This window comes from Triticum aestivum, chromosome 4D (assembly GCF_018294505.1).
Source record: "Triticum aestivum cultivar Chinese Spring chromosome 4D, IWGSC CS RefSeq v2.1, whole genome shotgun sequence".
NCBI classification, from domain to species: domain Eukaryota; kingdom Viridiplantae; phylum Streptophyta; class Magnoliopsida; order Poales; family Poaceae; genus Triticum; species Triticum aestivum.
Window position 1 is genome coordinate 483605007 of NC_057805.1, and position 21199 is coordinate 483626205.

Sequence of the window (21199 nt, forward strand, 5' to 3'; positions counted from 1 at the left end):
TTTTTGCAAAATAAGCTCTGACAAATTTTCTAAAGTGTGGTAATTTTTTCATAATTGTTGGAGTTAGGGAAGTATGATGAATATTGCATTCTTTACATACTGTACTGTTTTGGCAGATCGCTGTTATGTTTGCATTGTTTGCATATGTTTTGCTTGTTTAATGATTCTATTTGAGGATAGGAGTATTAAATATGCAGAGGCATTTAGTATGCAATGTTGAATAATAATTTTAGTGATTTGCTACAGTAGAGAATGATAAAGTTTTTGCATTGGTTTATACTAATTTATCTCACGAGTTCTAATTAAGTTTTGTGTGGATGAAGCTTTTAAGATTTAGGGAAACCATGATATGAGAGGAATTAAGGAGACGCAAAAGCTCAAGATTGGGGATGCCTGGGCATCCCAAGATAATATTTCAAGAAGTCTCAAGCATCTAAGCTTGGGGATGCCCCAGTAGGCATCCAACCTTTCTTCAACAACAATTATCGGTTAGTATCGGTTGAGCCTAAGTTTTTGCTTCTTCACATGAGTTGTGCTATCCTTGGAATGCCATTTTATTTTGTTTTGCTTGCTGTTTTAATAAAGTACTTAGATCTGGAATTTTTTAAATAAAATAGAGTCCTTAAATAGTTGCAAGGGAGGCTAGGTAAGCGGCATGCATATCCCGTCAATGAAGTTCTTTTCTATGGAATTGCTATAGTGCTTCACTTATATCATTTTGAGCACGGCGTGCTTTAGTATTTTTGAAGAAATTCTCTCTTTCTTCACTTAAATTAATTTGAGAAATATTATGCTGATGATCTTCACTTATATCTTTTCGGAGTAGCTTGTCATTTGCTCTTGTGCTTCATTTATATCTTATGAGTAACTTGTTGAATAAATTGAATGTCATTAAGTTGAAATCATATATCATGACTAGTGGTAGCTTCACATTGGGTTTACAAAGTGAAATCTTTTGAGGCTTGACAATCACAACATTGGTCATACAAGCAATTCACGAATAATTAGTATAAGGAAGAGAACTTTCACATGCAAATACACTATCTTGAAAATCTTTTGTGATTGTGAGCCCCCATCAAAATATTATATGCCAAAATTGTTGACGTTGGACAAAGAAGACAACGTAATGATTTATGTTTGTTCATATTCACATAGAAGTTATATTGTCATAGATCCTTCAACATGTGGTGCTTGCCCCCATCTTTGCTAGCCAAAAATTCCGCACCAAGTAGAGATACTACTTGTGCATCCAAAAACTCTTAAATCCAAATCTTATTTTCAAGAGTCCACCATACCTACCTAAGGATTGACTGAGATCCTTGAAGTAAGTTGTCATCGGTGCAAAAAGACAATAAAAATTGTTTCTAAAAGTGTTAGATCATTTAGTATAAGAAAAACTTGAGCGTTGTACGAACTTGTGATAACTAATCTTCCTGGATCGATCTATTGGCTTCATCCAATGGGATTGCTGATTCAATCCCTAATTGGCTGCATGCGTCAATTGATCTTGGAGCAGAGGTACATCACAGCGGCCAGGTTGATGATGCCCATCAGGAGGAGGAGGTTGATGGCTGAGTGGTTGTTCTTGGGTGAGTTGACCGAGGACAAGAACAGCCTGGGCCATTTAGCTCGAAGGGCTTCGATGTCGACGGGCTCCCATTTTCAAAATTTGCAATTTTCAGTCTAGATCCAGTATGCAGTACAAGATAGAACAACTTAGACAAGACAAAAGACTGAATCAGAATAGCGAGAACAAAAAAGGGGTGATGTACATAGCCAGTGATGCTCGCACTTGTAAAAAATGCTTGCCAGGGTTATTCTTGGTGCGAGAGACCCACCACTGAACCTCTCCATTGCTGCAGTACGTGCAACGGATCAGAGGGAGCGGGGCCTCTTCGTTGCTGGCGCGTGCAAGAACTGAGGATGCAGAGGAGCACATGGCGGCGGATCCAGAAGAGAACAGCAGTCCAGATCGAAAAAGAGGGAATTGTGAGCGGCGAGGGTTTCTTCTGTTGGTGGAGAAGAGAAACAGCAAAGGAGATAGATATTTCTACCCGTGAGGAGGTGTGACCAGCCGGCCCATTAATTCGGTACAGGTAGCGTGGTGCTAGCGGGCCCTTGTACATGAGCGGCCCATTTAGTGTCCATGAATACGCCCCAATACGATGCATGCATATCCAACGGTAATATTAGATACGTAATTGAATACAAGAGGTATACATCTGCTGTTAGTAATCACGATGCATCTATGCGGCTCGGATGTGAGGGGGGGAGCACCTAAGGTGCTCCTATGCAATTACCGGCTGGGGTGTTCCTATTGGGCGAGTTAAGCGCCCATTTGTTGATGCAGTGCACAGGGGCGTGCACATGGACCGTCGCTCACTCGTACGACAGGATCATCTGCACATCACATTTTTTTCCATTCGTTCTATGGAAAGATCATTTGGTCCAAGAAGAAAAAACACATCAGTTTTTTTAGTATTTCAACATTTGGTGAAATAAAAAAAATGTTCACGGGTTTGAAAAATGCTTACAAGTTAGAAAATAGTCCTTCGATTTTGTGGAGAAGAAGTTCATCGGTTTTGAAGAAAATTTCACAAATTTGAAAAAACAATCATCAATTTTTTTTAAAAAGTTTATAGATTTTGAAAAAAAAGGTCCATTGATTTTTTAAAATTATCGATTTTGAAAAAACGTTCGTCAATTTTGAAAAAAAAACATCACTTTTAAAAAATGTCATCGTTTTTTTTTAAAGTTCATGAATTTTTCAAAGAGTTCATTGATTTTGAAAAGATTTCAACAATTTTGTAAAAAAAGATCTTTGGTTTAAAAAAGCTTCGCCAATTTGAAAAAGTCCATCGATTTTGAAAAACAGTCAATGAATCTGAAAAAAAAGTTCATCCCTTTTGGAAAAAACATCACAAACTGATAAAAGTTTGTGCATTTATCAAAAGGAAACAAAAGGAAAAGGAAAAGGAAAAAAACAGAGCAAAACTGTTCAAAAAAAAGAGAAGAAGAAGAACAAAGAAGATGTAAATAATCACATCAGATGTGTGTAGCCGGTTGGTTACTGCGGCTCCCGTTTGCAAAGTCTACTATAACAGGCGCTTGTCTGAACCCATCTATCTAATTTCGAACCCCTCAAAAAAAAATCTATCTAATTTCATTTGCCTAAAAAAACAAATCTATCTAATTTCACTGGCCGAGCTCTCTTGATTCCTTCCTGGCCTTCTCTATTTTTGCCTTGGTGAAGTCCCGTTGATGATGTCTGAATTTTCTGTTCATTATTTTCATATTAATCGCAGGCCACAATTCCTTCGTGACAACCGGAGATGGATGGACCAACAGAAGCCATGGCCCCTATCCTGATAGGCCTCCGTTTGCAAAGTCTACTATAACAGGCGCTTGTCTGAACCCATCTATCTAATTTCGAACACCTAAAAAAAAATCTATCTAATTTCATTTGCCTGAAAAAAACAAATCTATCTAATTTCATTGGCCGAGCTCTCTTGATTCCTTCCTGGCCTTCTCTGTTTTTGCCCTAGTGAAGTCCCGTTGAGGGTACCACGTGACATATGTGGTAAGCAATTCAAACCAATCCAAAAGAAGTCCCGTTGATGGTGTCTGAATTTTCTGTTCATACTTTTCATATTAATCGCAGGCCACAATTCCTACGTGACAACCCGAGATGGATGGGCTAACAGAAGCCATGGCCCCTATCCTGGTAGGCCTGATTTCTGTACCATAACCCACTTTAGTGAATATTGTTTGTATAAATGCTATTCGTCCTTAATTTCTTTCATTAGAGCTCTTTCACACGCTTAATACCAAACGAATCATACAAATGTGATGTTATTTCATGAAACTATTTTCATAAGTACTAGCTTCTTTCGATTAGCAGGGTCACTAGGTTGGCAACTGCCATCTACTAGTGAGTAAGTATATGTGAATATATGGGCTACGGTGCAAACAAGCTAGCACCGATCGATGTAGATGTTGTCAGAACACAATCTTTACACGCCTCCATGTCTCCTCGGTCAGAAGCTAATCACTTGCTAAACGCGTACGAATCCGGTGTCTAGTGGACTTGACCTTAATTCTGTAACAAATGATCCTCCTCAGGCTGTGCTACTCCTCCACTTTATCCAGGCTGCAGTTCCGTGGCCATCACATGTATGAACGAACATATCAGACGAATAAAAAATCTCTAATAACAATGCGATGATTCACATGCATGTATGAACATATCAATCAGCGCAGATGAAGAGAACATCGATCTCTGCAAGTAAGAATGTTAGCTACCTGCAGTTCCGTGGCACGCTCCATGAGGCGGAGCGCTTGTCGGGGCCCCTGAGCGACATGAAGCTCCTCCAGTCGTGGAGGATGAGGGTGAGGTCGGCGATCTTGCGGCGGAGGCCGACGCAGCAGTTGGCGTGCATGGTGCAGACTGCGCTGAGGTTGCGGCTGGGCTCGCAGAGGCCCCCGAAGAATTCGGTGCTGAGGAACCTGATCCTGACCCCAACCTCGGCGAGGTAGCGGTCGGCCTTGATGAGGTTGAGCACGTCCTGGTCGTGCAGGCCCGGGTGGCGCTCCCTGGCGGCGTACCAGTAGCGGTAGAGCTCGACGGTCTCGGTGTTGGCGCGCGCGTAGGCGAAGCCGCCGTTGGGCGCGTTGCCGAGGACGTCGTCGGGGTCGCCGGTGAAGTGGTCGCAGGCGATCTGGAAGTCCCCCTCGGCGTAGAGGCGCGGCAGCGGGCTGCGCAGCCACACGATGTCCGTGTCGGTGAAGATGAAGCTGTAGCCCTTCTCCAGGACCTGGCGGAGGAAGTCGATCCGGCGCCACATCATCCGCAGGTACCCGTCCGTCATGAAGTTCTTCTGCCCCGAGAAGTCGACGCCCTCCGTGGCCACCGCCAGGCAGTGCGGGTGGATCTGCTTGCAGCGGCGGTGCGCGGCGAGGTCGAGCGAGACGATGACGAGGTGGTCGAGCAGCTCCCGGGTGTGCTCGCCCACCCGGAAGCTCTCCAGGAACACGTCCACCATGGACCCCGGCTCCGCCCACGCCGAGTTGAGCGTCGTCAGGATCACCGTGTCGTTGGCCATGGCCGCCGCCCGGAGCACCCGCTCCAGCCTCACGTCCTCGCTGTCGCTCTCCTGCATGCACGTACGTACGCGCGCGCACATCAAATCAGGTCGTACATTGTTTCTTTTATTTATGCAAGTATATAACAGCGGTAGGTTCATTGCTGGTATGACTCGCAAGCGTGGAGAACATGAACAGAGCTTGGCATGCGGCATGAGCCTCCGGTTTTCGTTCCACAATGTAGTACTGTGACAATGTCGTGGTCTACCTAAACATCATTGTACTACTTATTACTACTCTCTCGGTTAAATTCATGCAGAATTGCATGAGTACTCTTTCTAGTTTCCGGCTAGTTAAATTCATGCAGAATTGCATGAGTCACAAATATAGAAACAAACTAAATCATTGCCCGATTTTGAGAAAAAATTGTTGCACTTCGCAACTGCGGTTGCAACTTCCGAGTAGTAGTAGTAACTTGACCGTGGCTAAAATGTCGATTAATTTGCTAATCTGAATATTATGGTTCTCAGTATTATTTGCATAATAAACAATTAACCATGGTAGAGAGTAGCAGGTTTCCTCAACTTATTGCGGACCATGCAGTAAAACGGAACGAGGTTTGCATGAACGATCAACCAGTACCGCTACAATTATTTTCAGAATTAACTCTAGCTAGTGGTGGGGATGAATTCTAAGCGACGTGGAGAGTTAATTACATGGTCCTAAAGAACCGGGCTCCCTGCTTTTCTGGTGGTCATGCGCAAGAAGCAACAAAACTGAATTTGTATTTACTTGGAAAAAAACAGTTTTGACCAAGAACTCTGGACTCTTTGCATGGCGTCGAGAGGCTCTCCTCTCTGGCGTACTACGACTGATTGACTATTCAACGAGGAAGGCCCGAGCTTTGCGTAATGCGCGCGCGTACGTACCAGGTCGACGTCGTCGTCGTCGTGCGGCGGCGCGCCGGCCTGCAGCCACGGCAGGCGGGCGGCGGGCTGGACGAGCACCCCGCCGGGCGCCACGGCGCGGTACAGCACGAGGCACGGCAGCGCGACGGCCGCCAGGAACAGCAGCGCCGTGGCCAGCCGCCTCGCCCCCGGCCCGGCGCCGCCCTGCTCCGGCCAGCCGCCGCCCTCATTGGCGCGCGGCCCCAGCGGCGCGGCCATGCACCCGCGCGCACCGGAGATTTAGGACCCGGTGATTAATTGTAACGTTGCCAATCCGGACGCGGAGGCCGTCGGATCGGTGCGCCGAGAGGGGTCGCTGGTTTATATCGGGAAGGCGAGCGATCGATATCTCCCCGTCGCGCCGGCCGCGTGACCGTGCTGGGTTTAGCAGACGAGTCCTTCACGTTTCGGCGTATTATTACTGATGTTCACCGGGAAGAACCCATGGATCGATTAAGTGCCTATTTCTAAGAGCGTCTCCACAAGGCAGGACCACTTTTTGGAGCCAAAATAGTGCTGCAATAGGTGCCCGATATATCTGTAAAAAAAACTACTCCAAATATACACCACCACCAATTTGGGGCACCAAAAGTGTTGCAAATATATAACACTTGGGCTAGTGGAGTAAAACAAAGTTGCAACACGCGCGCCGCCAACCGTCCACGTGAGTACCGTCGGCTGCGATTTCCGCCGCGAAGCCCCCGCCGCTCATCCGCTCTCCCCCAACTCCGCGCGACCCCCCGCACTACCCCGTCACTTCGGATGATTGCCAAAGTCTCGCCGACGGTCGATCTGGGACCCGCCGCTATGGTGTGTTTCAACTGATGCGACTGACGGCCGGAGCACCGCAGCCCGTGATGGCCCCTACAGCTCGGCGCCGTCGTCTGTAGCTGGACTAGTGGCCGTCGGAGCTTCATGAGGAGTCGCACCACCGCCGCGATCGAGTCGAGCGGCCGCTACTTTCGTCGGTCTCGCCGGCGTGCAAAGTTGCCATAATTTTCGGCCGACACTCGATCAACAGGCGTTAGGGAGGCATTTCAGCACCGGCATCGCGACCTTCTCCGCTCCAACGAGCTGTTGGCATGTGTCAAGGAGGCCATCCTAGGCATTTCAGCACCGGCATGGCGACCGTCTCCGCTCCGACGAGCTGCCGCCATGCCTCAAGGAGGCCATCCTAGGCATTTTCGGTCAACACTAGTACCCTATTTTAGGGCATCAATTGGAGTTGGAGGTCTTTGATGTTGTAAAAATCTAGTTTGGGGTGTTGCAAAATTTGCTCCAACCACCTTTTTGGGCCTATTATAGGACACCTATTGAAGATGCTCTAACCCTGGCACCACAGACTTTTTTGTTTGTTGCCAGAGTGCCCGTAAAAAACGGTTTCACTTAGTTGTACACTAAAAAACATAGCATGAATCTCATAGCAACAAAGGACCATGCATCCATACACGATATATCACATGCATGTTAGAATATCATTTCTCACAAATTACATTGTACTCCCTCCATTCCTTTATATAATGTGTATTTGTTTTTTGATAAAATTCCACAATGTAAGGTGCATTTCTTCTAAATCCTCATAATTCCCTTTCTATCCCTCCAGAAAGAGGAAAGTATCTCTCCCCTGATTTCCTGTATCTTTCCTTGTATCAAAACAAGGAAACTATCTCTCCCTCGATTGCATGTATCTCTTACTTTCCTGGACTCAGTGATTTACTTGCCACTAACCAACAAATTTGTCAAAGGTACTTTTGTCCTAACACCTCTATAATTGTGTGCCTTGGTCACCGTGCCCAAAATAATATACCTTACATAAAGGAATGGAGGGAGTATGTAGTAAATAATGTCTGAGTAATAAATAGCATGTGCATGTTAAAGGCCAGCCGTATACATTCCTCATCATACTCCCTCCGTCTAGGTGTGTAAGTCATCTTACGAAAACCAAATATTCTCAAAACACTTAGGCGCGGTACATTAACTCTCATCTCGTTTCTTGTTTCGTGACATATCAACCAGTAAGAGATGTGAGCCATGAATGTTTTAAATGACTTGAGACAACAAACACGACATGCAGTGGTCAGTTCATTGCATGCAATATTATTAATTAGCAAAAAAATTAAGTTCTCTCGGTTTCCCCTCCACCTTGGTCGCGCTGCGCAACCTAAGACGACTTACACACCTAGACGGAGGGAGTAGCATTAGTATTTCCCCAATTGAAAGAATTAGGGGGTGTTTGGTTCAGAAGTCCTAGGACTTTTTCTAGTCCCAGGGACTAATCAAAAAAGACTCTCTAGTAGAGTCTTTTTCTAGTCCGTGTAGAAAAAGTCCCTCCCGTTTGGTTCCTAGGGACTTTTTAGGAACTTTTTCTAGTCTCTGGGTCCCTGAACAAACACCCCCTTACATGATCAACTTGACTGGGGCTATATGTATAGTAATGTAACCACTTCTCCAGCCACCACTCATTGGAGCAAATGCGCGTCCACTGGTCCTAGCTGAGCTGCATTTCCATTTCCCGATTCAGGCCAAATTCATGCCCTTCTTAGTAACTGGGCCTACACCACAGCCGCAGCGCGAGTCTCGTCAGTACCAAAATATGGAGAAGCTGCAACCTGCAAACGAGGGCAGTTTTCAAATTAGTGGCAACCCGGTGGATCAGTTTGTCTATCTGCAAACGTTGCTAGTCATGTTCAGGAAGCAAGCAGGGCAATCACAAGTCGCGTGAGCTACCTAACCTATGATCGGCCCTATGTTCGTTGTGTGTGTGTGGGGGGGGGGGGGGGGGGGGGGGGTGTGTTCTTGCTCCATTCGTTTCAAATTATTTATTTTTTTCGAGTAACCGGCAGGAGTGCAATTGGATATGTGCATGTGAATATCCGCGATTGAAAAACATTCAAGTAAATAGTCTAAAGATCCCGTCCCTCCTGAGTCGCCCCCGTGCGGCGGCTGGGAGGCCTCCAGATCCCGTCGCCCCCGACTCCCCCTCTCGTCCTCCTCCCTCGCCGCCGCCCGAGGGCGCGGCGGCAAAGCCTTGCCGTCGCTGGCGGTGGCGGGGACTAGGTGCCCTCCCGCTCGTGAGGAGCTGGCGCGGGCCGGCGCCCCCGGGCCGGAGCGTGGCGTGCGGCTGGCCGTCACGACGGGGGCTGGCGGCGCTCCGGCGATCCCATTCCCCATGGCAGGCGGCTTCAAGATCTGGGGCGCCATGGTCGCCATGGACGGTGGCGGCGTGACCAGATCGGCGGCGGCGCGGCCGGATCTGGGCTCAGGCGTGAGCTTGGTCTCCGGGTCACCGTCGGCGCGATGGCGAGTGCGACACGTCGGCATCTTTGTCTGGTCCTGGACAACCCGGGCAACTCCGGGGGAAACCCTAGATCTTCATGGGATCGAGCGATGGCGGTGCTCTTGCGCCGTAGTCCCTCTTCAGGGCATCGTTTTGGAGTTTGCTACGGTCGAAGGAACCAGCGAGGCCGGCGCCGTACGCCCGGTGGCGTAACTGCCGATGAAAATCGCGCCGACTTCGGTCATGGCGGACGATGGCGGCGTCTTTGATGTCGTTTCCTTGTCGAGGCATCGTTGTTGCAGTTGGCGTCATCAGGCTCGGGATGCTCCAGGGGAAACCCTAGATCTGGGTCTCCCGGATCGAACGATGATGGCGTTCTTAGTAGCGCTTTCCCTCATAGGGGCATCGTTTTGGAGCAAGTGATGGCTGGAGGTGACAAGAGGAGGAGCGGTGCTTCAGCACACACATTGATGGTGTCGGATCTCGATGGCATGGCGCTCTGGAGATTAGGCGTCTGATGAGTTTGACAAGATAGAATATGTTTGCCGTGTATTGCCTCTTGGCATTCCATTCAATATATGGTTAGCATTACAACTTGTACAGCAAGGTAAATCTATGTGGGATCAATCTACATGATCCTAGAATCACTACAAACGCTATACAATCAGGATATGATACACATACGATCATATGCCATATATACATTAACATTCCCCCTCAATCTCAACCAGCCACAAGGTTGAGATTGCGTCGTAATTTCTCCAACATGATCTTTGTAGCAGGTTTAGTGAAGACATCTGCCACTTGATCACTGGAGGACACAAAACGAACATCCAAAGCTCCTTGCGCCACCTTTTCTCTCACAAAGTGAAAATCCACCTCAATATGCTTTGTCCTTGCATGAAATACTGGATTTGCACTCAGATAGGTGGCACTCAAATTATCACTCCATAACACCGGTGGTCGTGGTAGGAACACTCCCAGTTCTCTAAGCACAGTTTGTACCCAAGTGACTTCAGCTGTGCCAGTTGCAAGTGCCTTGTACTCTGCCTCGGTACTAGATCGTGAAACTGTGGGTTGCTTTCGAGCACTCCATGAAATCAAATTAGGGCCAAGGAAAACCACAAACCCTCCTGTAGAGCGTCTGTCATCAACACATCCTACCCAATCAGCATCCGTAAAGACACTAAGAAGTGTGGAGCTTGACCGGAGAATGGAGAGTCCAGTGGCCAGAGTACCCTTAATATACCTCAATATGCGCTTGACTGCCTCCCAGTGCACATTAGTGGGTTTGGCCAAATATTGGCGCACCTTGTTGACAGCAAATGAAATATCAGGACGAGTAAGTGTAAGATATTGCAGTCCTCCAACCATACTGCGATAACGAAAGGCGTCATCATCGGTGAGGGGAGTACCAAGATTCGCTGCCAACTTATCGGTGACTGACATACGAGTAGAGACCTCCTTGCAATTCTCCATATGAGCACGATGAAGAAGATCATCAGCGTACTTGCGCTGAGACAACACCATTCCCCCTGGATTGTAGGTGGCCTCAATCCCAAGGAAGTAAGAAAGACGACCAAGATCTTTGATGGGAAAAGACCCAGCCAAAGTGCGAAGCAAACGATCCACCGCACGGGGGCAAGAGCCAGCAATAACAATATCATCAACATAGACCAACATGTAAACGACCACAGCTCCTTGCCGAAAAATAAAGAGGGAGGTGTCAGCCTTGGATGAATGAAAACCAAGTTGTTGCAGCCGAGTACTGAGACGGGAGTACCAACCCCGGGGGGACTGTTTGAGTCCATAAATAGACTTCTGAAGCTTGCAAACATGCTGGGGATACCGAGGATCCTCAAAACCTGAGGGTTGCTGCATGTACACATCCTCGTCAAGCAGATCATGGAGGAACGCATTACTAACATCAATCTGGCGCAAACACCAGCCCTATGAAACACCAAGGGATAGCACAAGCCGAACAATGGCCGGTTTAACAACCGGACTAAAAGTGGCAACATAATCAACAGCATATTGCTGAATAAACCCACAAGCAATTAGTCGAGCTTTGTACTTATCAAGAGAGCCATCTGACCTTTCCTTGAGTTTAAAAATCCACTTACAGCTGACGACGTTGGTGCCGGGGGGTCGAGGCACAAGCGACCACGTCTCGGTGCGCTGAAGAGCAGAAAACTCCTCGCGCATGGCAGCTGTCCAAGCAGGATCAACAAGGGCTTGCCGATGCGTAGTCGGAACGGTGACAACAGCACTGAAACTGCACCGATACGGATTGTAGCGGACAGTACCATCCATGAGAATCTTCGGACGTCGGATGTTGTTCTGGGAGCGTGTGCGAGTACGCTCCGGCAGTGGTGCAGCCGAAGTGGCAGGCGACGACGAAGGAACAGCGGCCGCAGGCGAGGACGAAGAAACTGCCGCCGATTCCCCCTCGGACGCATCTGCATGCGCATGCATGCGAGTAGACGTGTCGAGTGGGGGCGCGTCGGATGTGGGCACATCGGGCGCGCCTGGAGCGGGCGCGACTCGCCCAGCTGCCGCGGGCGTGGAGGCACCTGGCGGCTTGACCGCATCTGGCCCATGCAACGAGCGAGCACCAACAGACTCAGCGGAGGACCCAGCAGCCGATGGTAGTGGAGCACAGGCTGGGCCATCCGTCTGCCGCGTGGTGCAGGCCGGCTGAGCGCATGGCGGTGTAGCATGCATGTCGTTCGCGCCGGTCGTGCCGATCGTAGAGGGCTGCGCTGCTGCACCTGTAGGACAAGATTCAGGAAACAAAAAACACAGATTGTAGTTTCTCACATTAGCATCCTGAACTACTGGCTCATCGGAAGGAAAAGTCACAGGAGGATTTAAGAGAGACAAATCGGGACACGCACTAGTCGCAAAAGGAAAAACTTTTTCATCGAAGACAACATCTCGCGAGATATAGATGCGACCAGTGGACTTGTCAAGACACTTAAACCTTTTATGAAACGGACTATATCCGAGAAAAACACACATCTTGGAGCGGGACTCAAGTTTCCAGGAGTTATATTTGCGAAGACTAGGCCAACATGCACATCCGAAGACACGAAGAAAAGAGTAGTCGGGAGTGATATTAAGGAGGCATGTGAGTGGTGGCATATTGTGAAGAGTCCGACTAGGCATGCGATTGATCAAATAACACGCGGTGAGAAAAGCTTCATCCCAGTAACGCAAAGGAAGATTGGAGTGAGCTATGAGAGCAAGCCCGGTTTCAACCAGGTGACGGTGTTTTCGTTCAGCGATACCGTTTTGTTGGGATGTGTGTGGACATGATATGCGATGAGAGATACCAACGCGCTGACAAAATTTATGCAAGCGATGGTATTCGCCTCCCCAATTGGATTGAACCGCACGAATTTTTGTGTTGAGGAGTCGTTCCACATGAGCCTGAAAATTGTAGAAAACTTGTTCGACATCAGATTTATGTTTGAGAAGATAAATCCAGGTAAAGCGGCTAAAGTCATCAACGAAGCTAACATAAAATTTAAAACCTCCGGAGGAGGCAAGGGCAGGCCCCCACACATCGGTATGAATAAGCTCAAGTGGCTTCGAAGAAATACGTGAAAAATTATTGTAAGGCAATTGATGACTTTTGGCGCGTTGACAAGCATCACAAACGAAAGTATCATGACTCGACGAACAAGGGAGTTTATGTGACCGAACGATAGACTCAACTACATTATTTGAAGGGTGACCCAAGCGATGATGCCACTGACTCGATGAAGACCTAACTCCGGAAAACGCTCAACGTGAAGATGACGATGATGGCTGACCATATGGGATGGGGTAGAGACCATGGCGACTTCTACCTTGAAGAAGAACCCTCCTCGTGATTTTGTCCTTCTCATAGAAAAAATATTTGTGAAATTCCACAAACACTCGGTTATCCGAAACAAGGCGGTAAACAGAAAGAAGGTGTTTGTGCATTTCAGGAACATGCAACACATTATTAAGATGGATGCGATCACGTGAGCCAGCTAGTTTAGTATGACCAATGTGAGAAATTTCCAAACCTGCACCGTTTGCGACTTGAACTTGATCCTTCCCACCGTAGCGCTCATGCATCATCAAGCGGTCGAGGTCGCTGGTGAGGTGGTCAGTAGCACCGGTATTGAGGTACCAGTTGTTGTCGCGATTGCCGTACGTCACCATGTTGCTGCTGCGATGATTGTCCGACTGATAGGCATGGTTGTAGCGCTCGCGACAGTCAATGGTGTAGTGCCCCTCCTCGCGGCAAATCTGGCACCGGGGTGCTCGACGGTTTCGGCCGCCACCGCCGCCGTTGTGGCGTCCACCGTTGTTGCCACGGTTGCCGTTGCCGCTGTTGCCGCCGTTGCCATAGCGGCCGCCGTTCCTACTCCCATGACTGCCGTTGCTGTTGCGGCTGCCATCGTGGGACCCGTTGCCCTTGCTAAGGCGCATGGCGTTGTTGGCGGATGATGAAAAGTTGCCGCTGTTGGCTGCATGTTGTTCTTGGCGAGCTTCAAAACTGAGAAGGTAGGAATAAAACTCGAAGAGGCTCACTTGGCCGGTGAAGACTGAAAGCGCTGTCATGAGCGGGTCATACTCCTGTCCTAGCCCTCCGATGATATGCCCAATGATCTCATCATCGGATAGTACCTCGCCGACGGTGGCCAGCGCGTCCGCATAGCCGGTCATCTTGTGGAAGAACTCTACAGCAGACATGTCGTTCTTCTTCGTCTGCGACAGCTGCGTGCGAAGTTGACGCACACTGGCCCGGTTCTGAGCGGCGAACATGGCGCAGAGGGCGGACCACACGGCCACCGAGGAGGTCGCTCGCGTCATCTGGGCAAGCACTTCCTCCGTCATGGAAGACAGGAGCGCGCCGAGCACGGCCTGGTCAGTGCACCGCCATGGCTCGTACTCAGGGTTGGGCACTGAGTGTGCCGCATCGCCGGTGCCCTGGATGATCGTCTTCGGTGGCGCAACAACGGAGCCGTCGAGGTAGCCGGAGAGGCCGGCGCCGGTGAGGTTGGGTATAACCTGCGCTTTCCACAGCAGGAAGTTGGCGCGGGTGAGCCGGATGGTGATGAGTCCGGCGAGCGACGGCATGGCGGTGGTGGGGCCGGAGACGAGCGCGCCGGCGGTGGTGCCGACCATGGCGAGAAGATGGGATCGGGCTCTGGTTACCAAGTTTGACAAGATAGAATATGTTTGCCGTGTATTGCCTCTTGGCATTCCATTCAATATATGGTTAGCATTACAACTTGTACATCAAGGTAAATCTATGTGGGATCAATCTACATGATCCTAGAATCACTACAAACGCTATACAATCAGGATATGATACACATACGATCATATGCCATATATACATTAACATGATGTGCGATGATGGACTCGCGCAAGAGGTCGACACTGTCTGGCGTCGTGGTGGCGTCGGCGGCAGCTAGACCGAGCAACGTTCATGCAGCAGTACAACTCTGAAGGTGGATTGGTGGCAAGTGGCTGCGGCAGCCTCATACCCGGCAGGCGTCCTGGTTGAGGAGCACGCCGGACTGGTGGGTGCCCATACCCGGCAGGCGTCCTCGTTGGGACCTCAGGTCTTAGATGTTAGGTTTGGCTGCGAGGTTTGTTTGGTATTAGGCCCAGACTATCAGCATCCCTTCATCAATTGGATAAGAGTAGCGACACTTTTGTTGCCTGGACGGTGGCTTCAGCCTTACCGTTGTATGACTTTGTAAGGTCTTGTGTAAATAATTAAAAAAGTGGCTGCATGCATCGTCCAGATGCAGAGGCCGAGAGTCCTCCTCCATTTCTAAAAAAAATGTGAATATCTGCAAAAGCTAGACGAGCCACTTTGTTGTACGTCATCCTCTTGCTGATGAAAACACGACGGTTCCTCTCCTTCTAAACGTTCCAAAGTGAATATACCACGACACCACTATGCTCCGCCAATACTCCGTCCTGAGGCATTGGCCAGAAAATCCTCCCACCACAGGTTAATGGAACTTTTAGCATCAGGTGGGCTCGGGTTAGGCGTCCTTTCAGCGGCATTGAGATTCATCCAAACCTCCTATGAGAAGGGGCAATCTTGGGAGAGATGTACGATAGTCTCATGGAGTTCAAGGCAAAAACGACACATAGGATTATGGGGCCATCCACGAATTGCTAAATTCTCTGCCATGAGGATTCTACCATGCAGGACGACTAAGGCGCAGAGCTTACATTTGGGTGTGGGCTAAGCTTTCCAAACCATAGTAAGCGGAAAGGCACTAGACGACCATAGAACTGCATCTGATAGGCCGATTTAGTGGAGTATTCTCCAAAGCTTGTCCACTTCCAAGCCGTGGCGGAGGTAGACGCACCAGTAGAAAAACGGCCTAATGTGAAGCACATTAGTACCGGTTTGTAACAAAACCGGCACTAATGTGTCCATTAGTGCCGGTTCGAACGGTTAAGCGGGCGGAGCTAATTAGTACCGGTTCGTGGCGAACCTTTAGTACCGGTTCGTGCCACAAACCAGTACTAAAGAGACTGTGGCACGCCGTGGTCCGGCTGGGGCGCCACCAGCTCCTTTAGTACCGGTTCATACCACAAACTGGTACTAGAGGTTTTAGTTGCATCGGTTTTTCAGTCCCACCTCGCTCCGCTAACAGGGTTTTTACCATCTTAAATATGTTACTTCTCAAACTATCACAACCACTTGGTCTTCATTCAATTCTATGTGTAGAATTTGTGGCCACAATATGAGTTTTCTCCGGTTTCTAAACCGGTGAGGACTCATATTGTCAATTCAGATTGTACACAAAAAGATCATTGATGATCAATGTATTTTTCATGTATTTCTCTACAAAGAAATATAAGAGCATTTAGATCACTATTTTAGTAATCTAAATGCTCTTATATTGCTTTACAGAGAGGGTATATTTTTACATTTTTACGAACCGGTGCAAAAAAGTAGAGATGGTTACTGCAAATACTGGATGCACTTCATGTACAAACTGACACTCTCTTTCGAAGTATCAGGGTTTCGGACGAAAACTCATCTGTTACACCGGCTATTTAGAATTTTAATAACTTATTACAACTCTAGACTTTTTGTGCGTTCATTATGCACCATTCAAAGCCACGTCGTCAACTTTCAACCCTTTCTGACATAATTTCCTATTTTTGATGCATTTACTGATTAGTTTTGAGCTAAATGATCAAGAAATTGAAAAGCACTACAGCTGAACTCTTAAAAGGTTGAAACTTAGCATGATATCATCATTTCACCCACATTTCATGTGCAAAAAAGTAGAGATGGTTACGGCAAAAGCTGGATGCACTTCGTGTACAAACTGGACACTCTTTTTCGAAGTATCAGGGTTTCGCATGAAAACTCATCTGTTACGAAGGCACTTCATTATTTTAAACTTATTACAACTCTAGACTTTTTGTGCGTTCATTATGCACCATTCAAAGCCACGTCGTCAACTTTCAACCCTTTCTGACATAATTTCCTATTTTTGATGCATTTACTGATTTGTTTTGAGCTAAATGACCCTGAAATTGAAAAGCACTACAAATGAACTCTTAAAAGGTTGAAACTTGGCATGGTATCATCATTTCACCCACATGGCATGTGCAAAAATGTTGAGATGGTTACGGCAAAAACTGGATGCACTTCGTGTACAAACTGGACACTCTTTTTTGAAGTATCAGGGTTTCGGACAAAAACTCATCTGTTACACCGGCTATTCAAAATTTTAATAACTTATTACAACTCCGGACTTTTTTTGCGTTCAGACGCACCATTCAAAGCCACGTCGTCAACTTTCAACCCTTTCTGACATAATTTCCTATTTTTGATGCATTTACTGATTAGTTTTGAGCTAAATGATCAAGAAATTGAAAAGCACTACAACTGAACTCTTAAAAGGTTGAAACCTAGCATGTATCATCATTTCACCCACATGTCATGTGCAAAAAAGTAGAGATGGTTACGGCAAAAACTGGATGCACTTCGTGTACAAACTGGACACTCTTTTTTGAAGTATCAGGGTTTCGGACGAAAACTCATCTGTTACAAAGGCACTTCATTATTTTAAACTTATTACAACTCCAGACTTTATGTGCGTTCATTATGCGCCATTCAAAGCCACGTCGTCAACTTTCAACCCTTTCTGACATAAATAAAGCAGAAAATAAAAAACTATATAAAAAACTACTCAGAAATAAATAGACGAAAATAAATAAAGCAGAAAAGAAAAAATATATAAAAACTACTCAGAAATAAATAGAAGAAAAGAAATAAAGCAGAAAAGAAAAAATATATAAAAAACTATTCAGAAATAAATAGAAGAAAATAAATAAAGTAGAAAAAAAACTATATAAAAAATTGTTGGGGCACTGCCCAGTGGGCCTGCTAGGCCTTGGGCGTGGATATTCAAGCCCATAAGTGCCAGCATGCTCACAGGGCAGGGCGCCAAAGTTAGGCCCAGAAGCCTGCTTTACAGAGGAGCTCGAAGGAGCAGCCGCGGCTGGGTTTATAAACCAGTGCGGCTGCCCTTCGCCCGGCGAGGTGGGACTAAACTTTCTGCATCGTGGGATGGGAGCGCACCCACTTTAGTACCGGTTCGTGGCTCCAACCGGTACTAAAGGGGGGGGGGGTCTTTAGTACCGGTTTTTGCCACGACCCGGTACTAAAGGAGGTCGCTTCCCGCCGCTTGGTCTGGCCAAATTTGACCTTTAGTACCGTTTGGTGGCTCCAACCGGTACTAATGGCCTCTCCTATATATACAACACTTACAAAAATTTCAATTAGTTTCAGTTCATCTGCTTCTTCACCCCCGTCGCGCGCGCCCCGTCGCTGAGCCCGTCACTGTCGTCGCCGCCCCCGTCGCGCCCCAGCCCGTCCCCGTCCCCGTCGCCGTCGTCGCCTCCCCCGTCGCCGCCCTAGTCCGCCCCCGTCGTCGCGCGCCCCGCCGTGCCGTCGTCGCCGCCCCGTCGCCGCCCTCCGCCGTCGTCGCCGGTCGCCCCTGTCGCCGCGCCCCAGCCCGGCCGCCCCCGTCGACGACGTCGCCGCCCCCGCCCCCGTCGCCGCGCCCCAGCTCGTCCCCGTCGTCGCCCCGCTATAAGAGATCGACCGCGCCCCGACCCTGCCGCACGTCGGCGGCCTCACACACACACACGATTTTTTCTGTTTTTTGTTAATGATTTTTTCTTTTTCTTTTTTTATTTATATATATATACTTTTAGTTTATATAAATGTTAGATTAGTGTCAAATGTTAGATGAATTAGATAGAAATATATGTTAGATATTAATGTCAAATGTTAGATGAATTAGCTAGATATTAAGGTAAATGAGTTAGTTTTTAATACTTTTATAGTTATAGATGAATTAGATATATTAATGTCAAATGTTCGATATATTAAATTTACTATATATAGAACTAGCTACTTTATTTTTAATTAGAAAATTAATTGAACTAGTTTATTTTTAGTAAGTGCTTAGTTGAATTAGTTGAATTGAACTAGTTGAATTAATAGAACTAGCTAGTTGAAGTAATATAGAACTAGCTAGCTAGTAAGTGTTTGTCAATTAATGTTTCAACTATGAACATAGAAAATGTCGTCTGACGACGAAAACAATTTTGTTATGTGAGAATACTGCGAAGACGAGCGCGGCCTGTGCGATAAAAATTTCCTAGTTGATGATAGGCGCTTTAGCATCAAGCTGGATGAGACATTCGAAGTGGATACATTAAGTCACAACGACAAGTCTTTTTTCGTAATTAAGCATGACTTATGCTTCATTTGCTTCAACTTATAATTTTAAATTTTTACTATTCTACTAGCGTATCCCCTGCCATGCAAGAATTTTTGTCTTGGATAAGATAGGTTTCAGTCCTAAGAGCAACTCTAGCAGACCCCGCATCCCACCGGCCCGCAAAACGCGTTTGCAGTTCGCGCAAAACCACTTTTGCTGGCTGGCTCGGGCTGGCACAGATGCAGACCCCCCAAACGGATCCGTAAAAAAGTATATTCGCGGCCGGCCTCCAGTCCGGCCGCTGCCGCCCCTTCCTCCAGCCGGCCGCACCGGCCACGCCGGCCGCGCCCAACCCCGTCGGCCACGTCCCGTCGCCCGCAGGCCATGCCCCGTCGCCCGTCGGCCGCGTCCCGTCGCCTGTCGGCCGTGCCCCGCCCCTGCTGGCCGTGCCCCATCACTGCGCCGGCCGCGCCCAGCCTCGCCGGCCACGCCCCGTCGCCTCCGTCGTCCGCGCACAGCTTGCCGGCCACACCCCGTCGCCTCCGTCGTCCGCGCCTTGCTCTATTGCCAGCCGAGTCGGGAGGATTCCGGCGGCTAGGCTGAGGTCATGGGAGGCCACGACGATGTCAAGCTCGTCCAATTCGAACCGGCAGCGTTCGATTGCGGCGTCTAGCGGCCTTTTTCCGATGTGCGGTGATGAATTCTGGAGAGTTTAGGGCGGATTCCGGCAAACTCCGCGGCGGCGTGTTTGCTCCGACGAGGTTTGACCGGTATACGGGGCCCCCTATATTCGGCCTTCCAACCTCCAAAGATAAGGGTTTAGGGTGTGCATTTGCGGTGGCTCTTAAAAATTTTACGGGTTGGACTACTTTTACGGTTTCTGTTCTGGACACTTTTTCGCCCAAAACTGTAAAACGCAAATTTTTTGCGGGTTTGACCACTTATGCGGGGTCTGCTAGAGATGCTCTAACAAAACTATGGAGGTAAAGAGAGTTTACTTGAAGACTGAGCATGATTATACCTTCAACGTCAAATTATACAATGCACACACCTACACCTATTTTGAATGCAAAACTTGGCATGCACTATGCAAGGCTTATGCATTTGAGCCTGATATGTTTATCACCTTTGATATTCGTCCCGAAGATGATATTGAAGGTAATAGAGACATTTGGGTCGATGTGCAGACGCCTCCAGTACTACCATTATGTGAGTTTCTCAACCATATTTATGTCTTCGATATTGTTTATTCAAAAATAGTTGACAACTAATTTCTATTGACAACTTATTTCCATTCAAGTAAACATGTCCAGCGCTTGGTAGACAGTACCTTCCACTGTCCCGGGGCTGAACTAAACTGCGAGGAGATAAGTCATTATGTTTCATGGCTTGAGGATCTTGATGATGTGAAGAGAAATTATTTTCCTGAATTTGAAAATCTTAGTACTCAAAACGTGCGACCAATAGTGATCGTATTGAACTTCGGTCACATCTATTTAGGAAAGATGGTAAGATTTTTACTATTTGTCATCAGTGCATCTTTTGGATACATTATTTTTCAAGCTAAACTTCATTGCTAAGTAATGTTACTATACGCGATGTTCTTCAATAGGGACTCCCGATAACAGTTGTGCCTCAGTGGATCGAGACTAAAGGTCTCATGCCAATGGTTAGCTTATGGCCAAGATATCCTACATTGCACATGAGTGCATTCAGGATTTTGTACAACCGAGGAATGCTTAATAGTGAAAGACTGGAGCAAAATTGTGAAGGATCGCAGAGAAGTACTAGGGGGCAGCAAACAGAAGCGCAGCCCACGATTAGGAGACAGGTTCATCTGCATGCTCCAATATGATGAATCAGGAGAGCTATACATGTTCTATGCTATTTTACCTGAGAGAGAGCAGCAGGAGTGATTAGCATGCTCTTAGTACTTGTCCTCTCATGTCCGTGTTCTTCGTCGATCCTGAACTTAATCTCATGACCATGTTGAACTCGATGATATCTTTGCTTCTGGTACAAGTGAAGGTTTCTTCTTTAAGCTAGTGGTGGTGGTGATTAGATAGCGGTAATGACTATGATGATTAAATAGTGGTAATGACAACTATATGATGAAATTTAGCTAGCTAGTA

General features: G+C 47.6%; 1 protein-coding gene across 1 annotated transcript; it reads right to left on the reverse strand.

Annotated features, from left to right (window-relative positions):
- Positions 1 to 3786: 3786 nt before the first annotated feature.
- LOC123098853 (uncharacterized protein At4g15970) lies at positions 3787 to 6334 on the reverse strand. The gene is made up of 3 exons (XM_044520933.1): positions 6012 to 6334; positions 4303 to 5153; positions 3787 to 4150 (listed from the first exon to the last, which is right to left on the reverse strand). Exons 1-3 carry the CDS (start codon positions 6246 to 6248, stop codon positions 4129 to 4131), a joined length of 1110 nt encoding a protein of 369 aa, XP_044376868.1. The 5' UTR covers positions 6249 to 6334; the 3' UTR covers positions 3787 to 4128.
- Between the last annotated feature and the right edge of the window lie 14865 nt (positions 6335 to 21199).

Bases quoted from the DNA above. Each gene is read 5' to 3' on its own strand.
- LOC123098853 (XM_044520933.1), bottom strand. From the start codon at position 6,248: ATGGCCGCGCCGCTGGGGCCGCGCGCCAATGAGGGCGGCGGCTGGCCG. The intron at 5,154-6,011 runs GTACGTACGCGC...ACGTGCATGCAG, and splicing joins ACGACGACGACGTCGACCTG to GAGAGCGACAGCGAGGACGT. The intron at 4,151-4,302 runs GTAGCTAACATT...ACGGAACTGCAG, and splicing joins AGCGTGCCACGGAACTGCAG to CCTGGATAAAGTGGAGGAGT.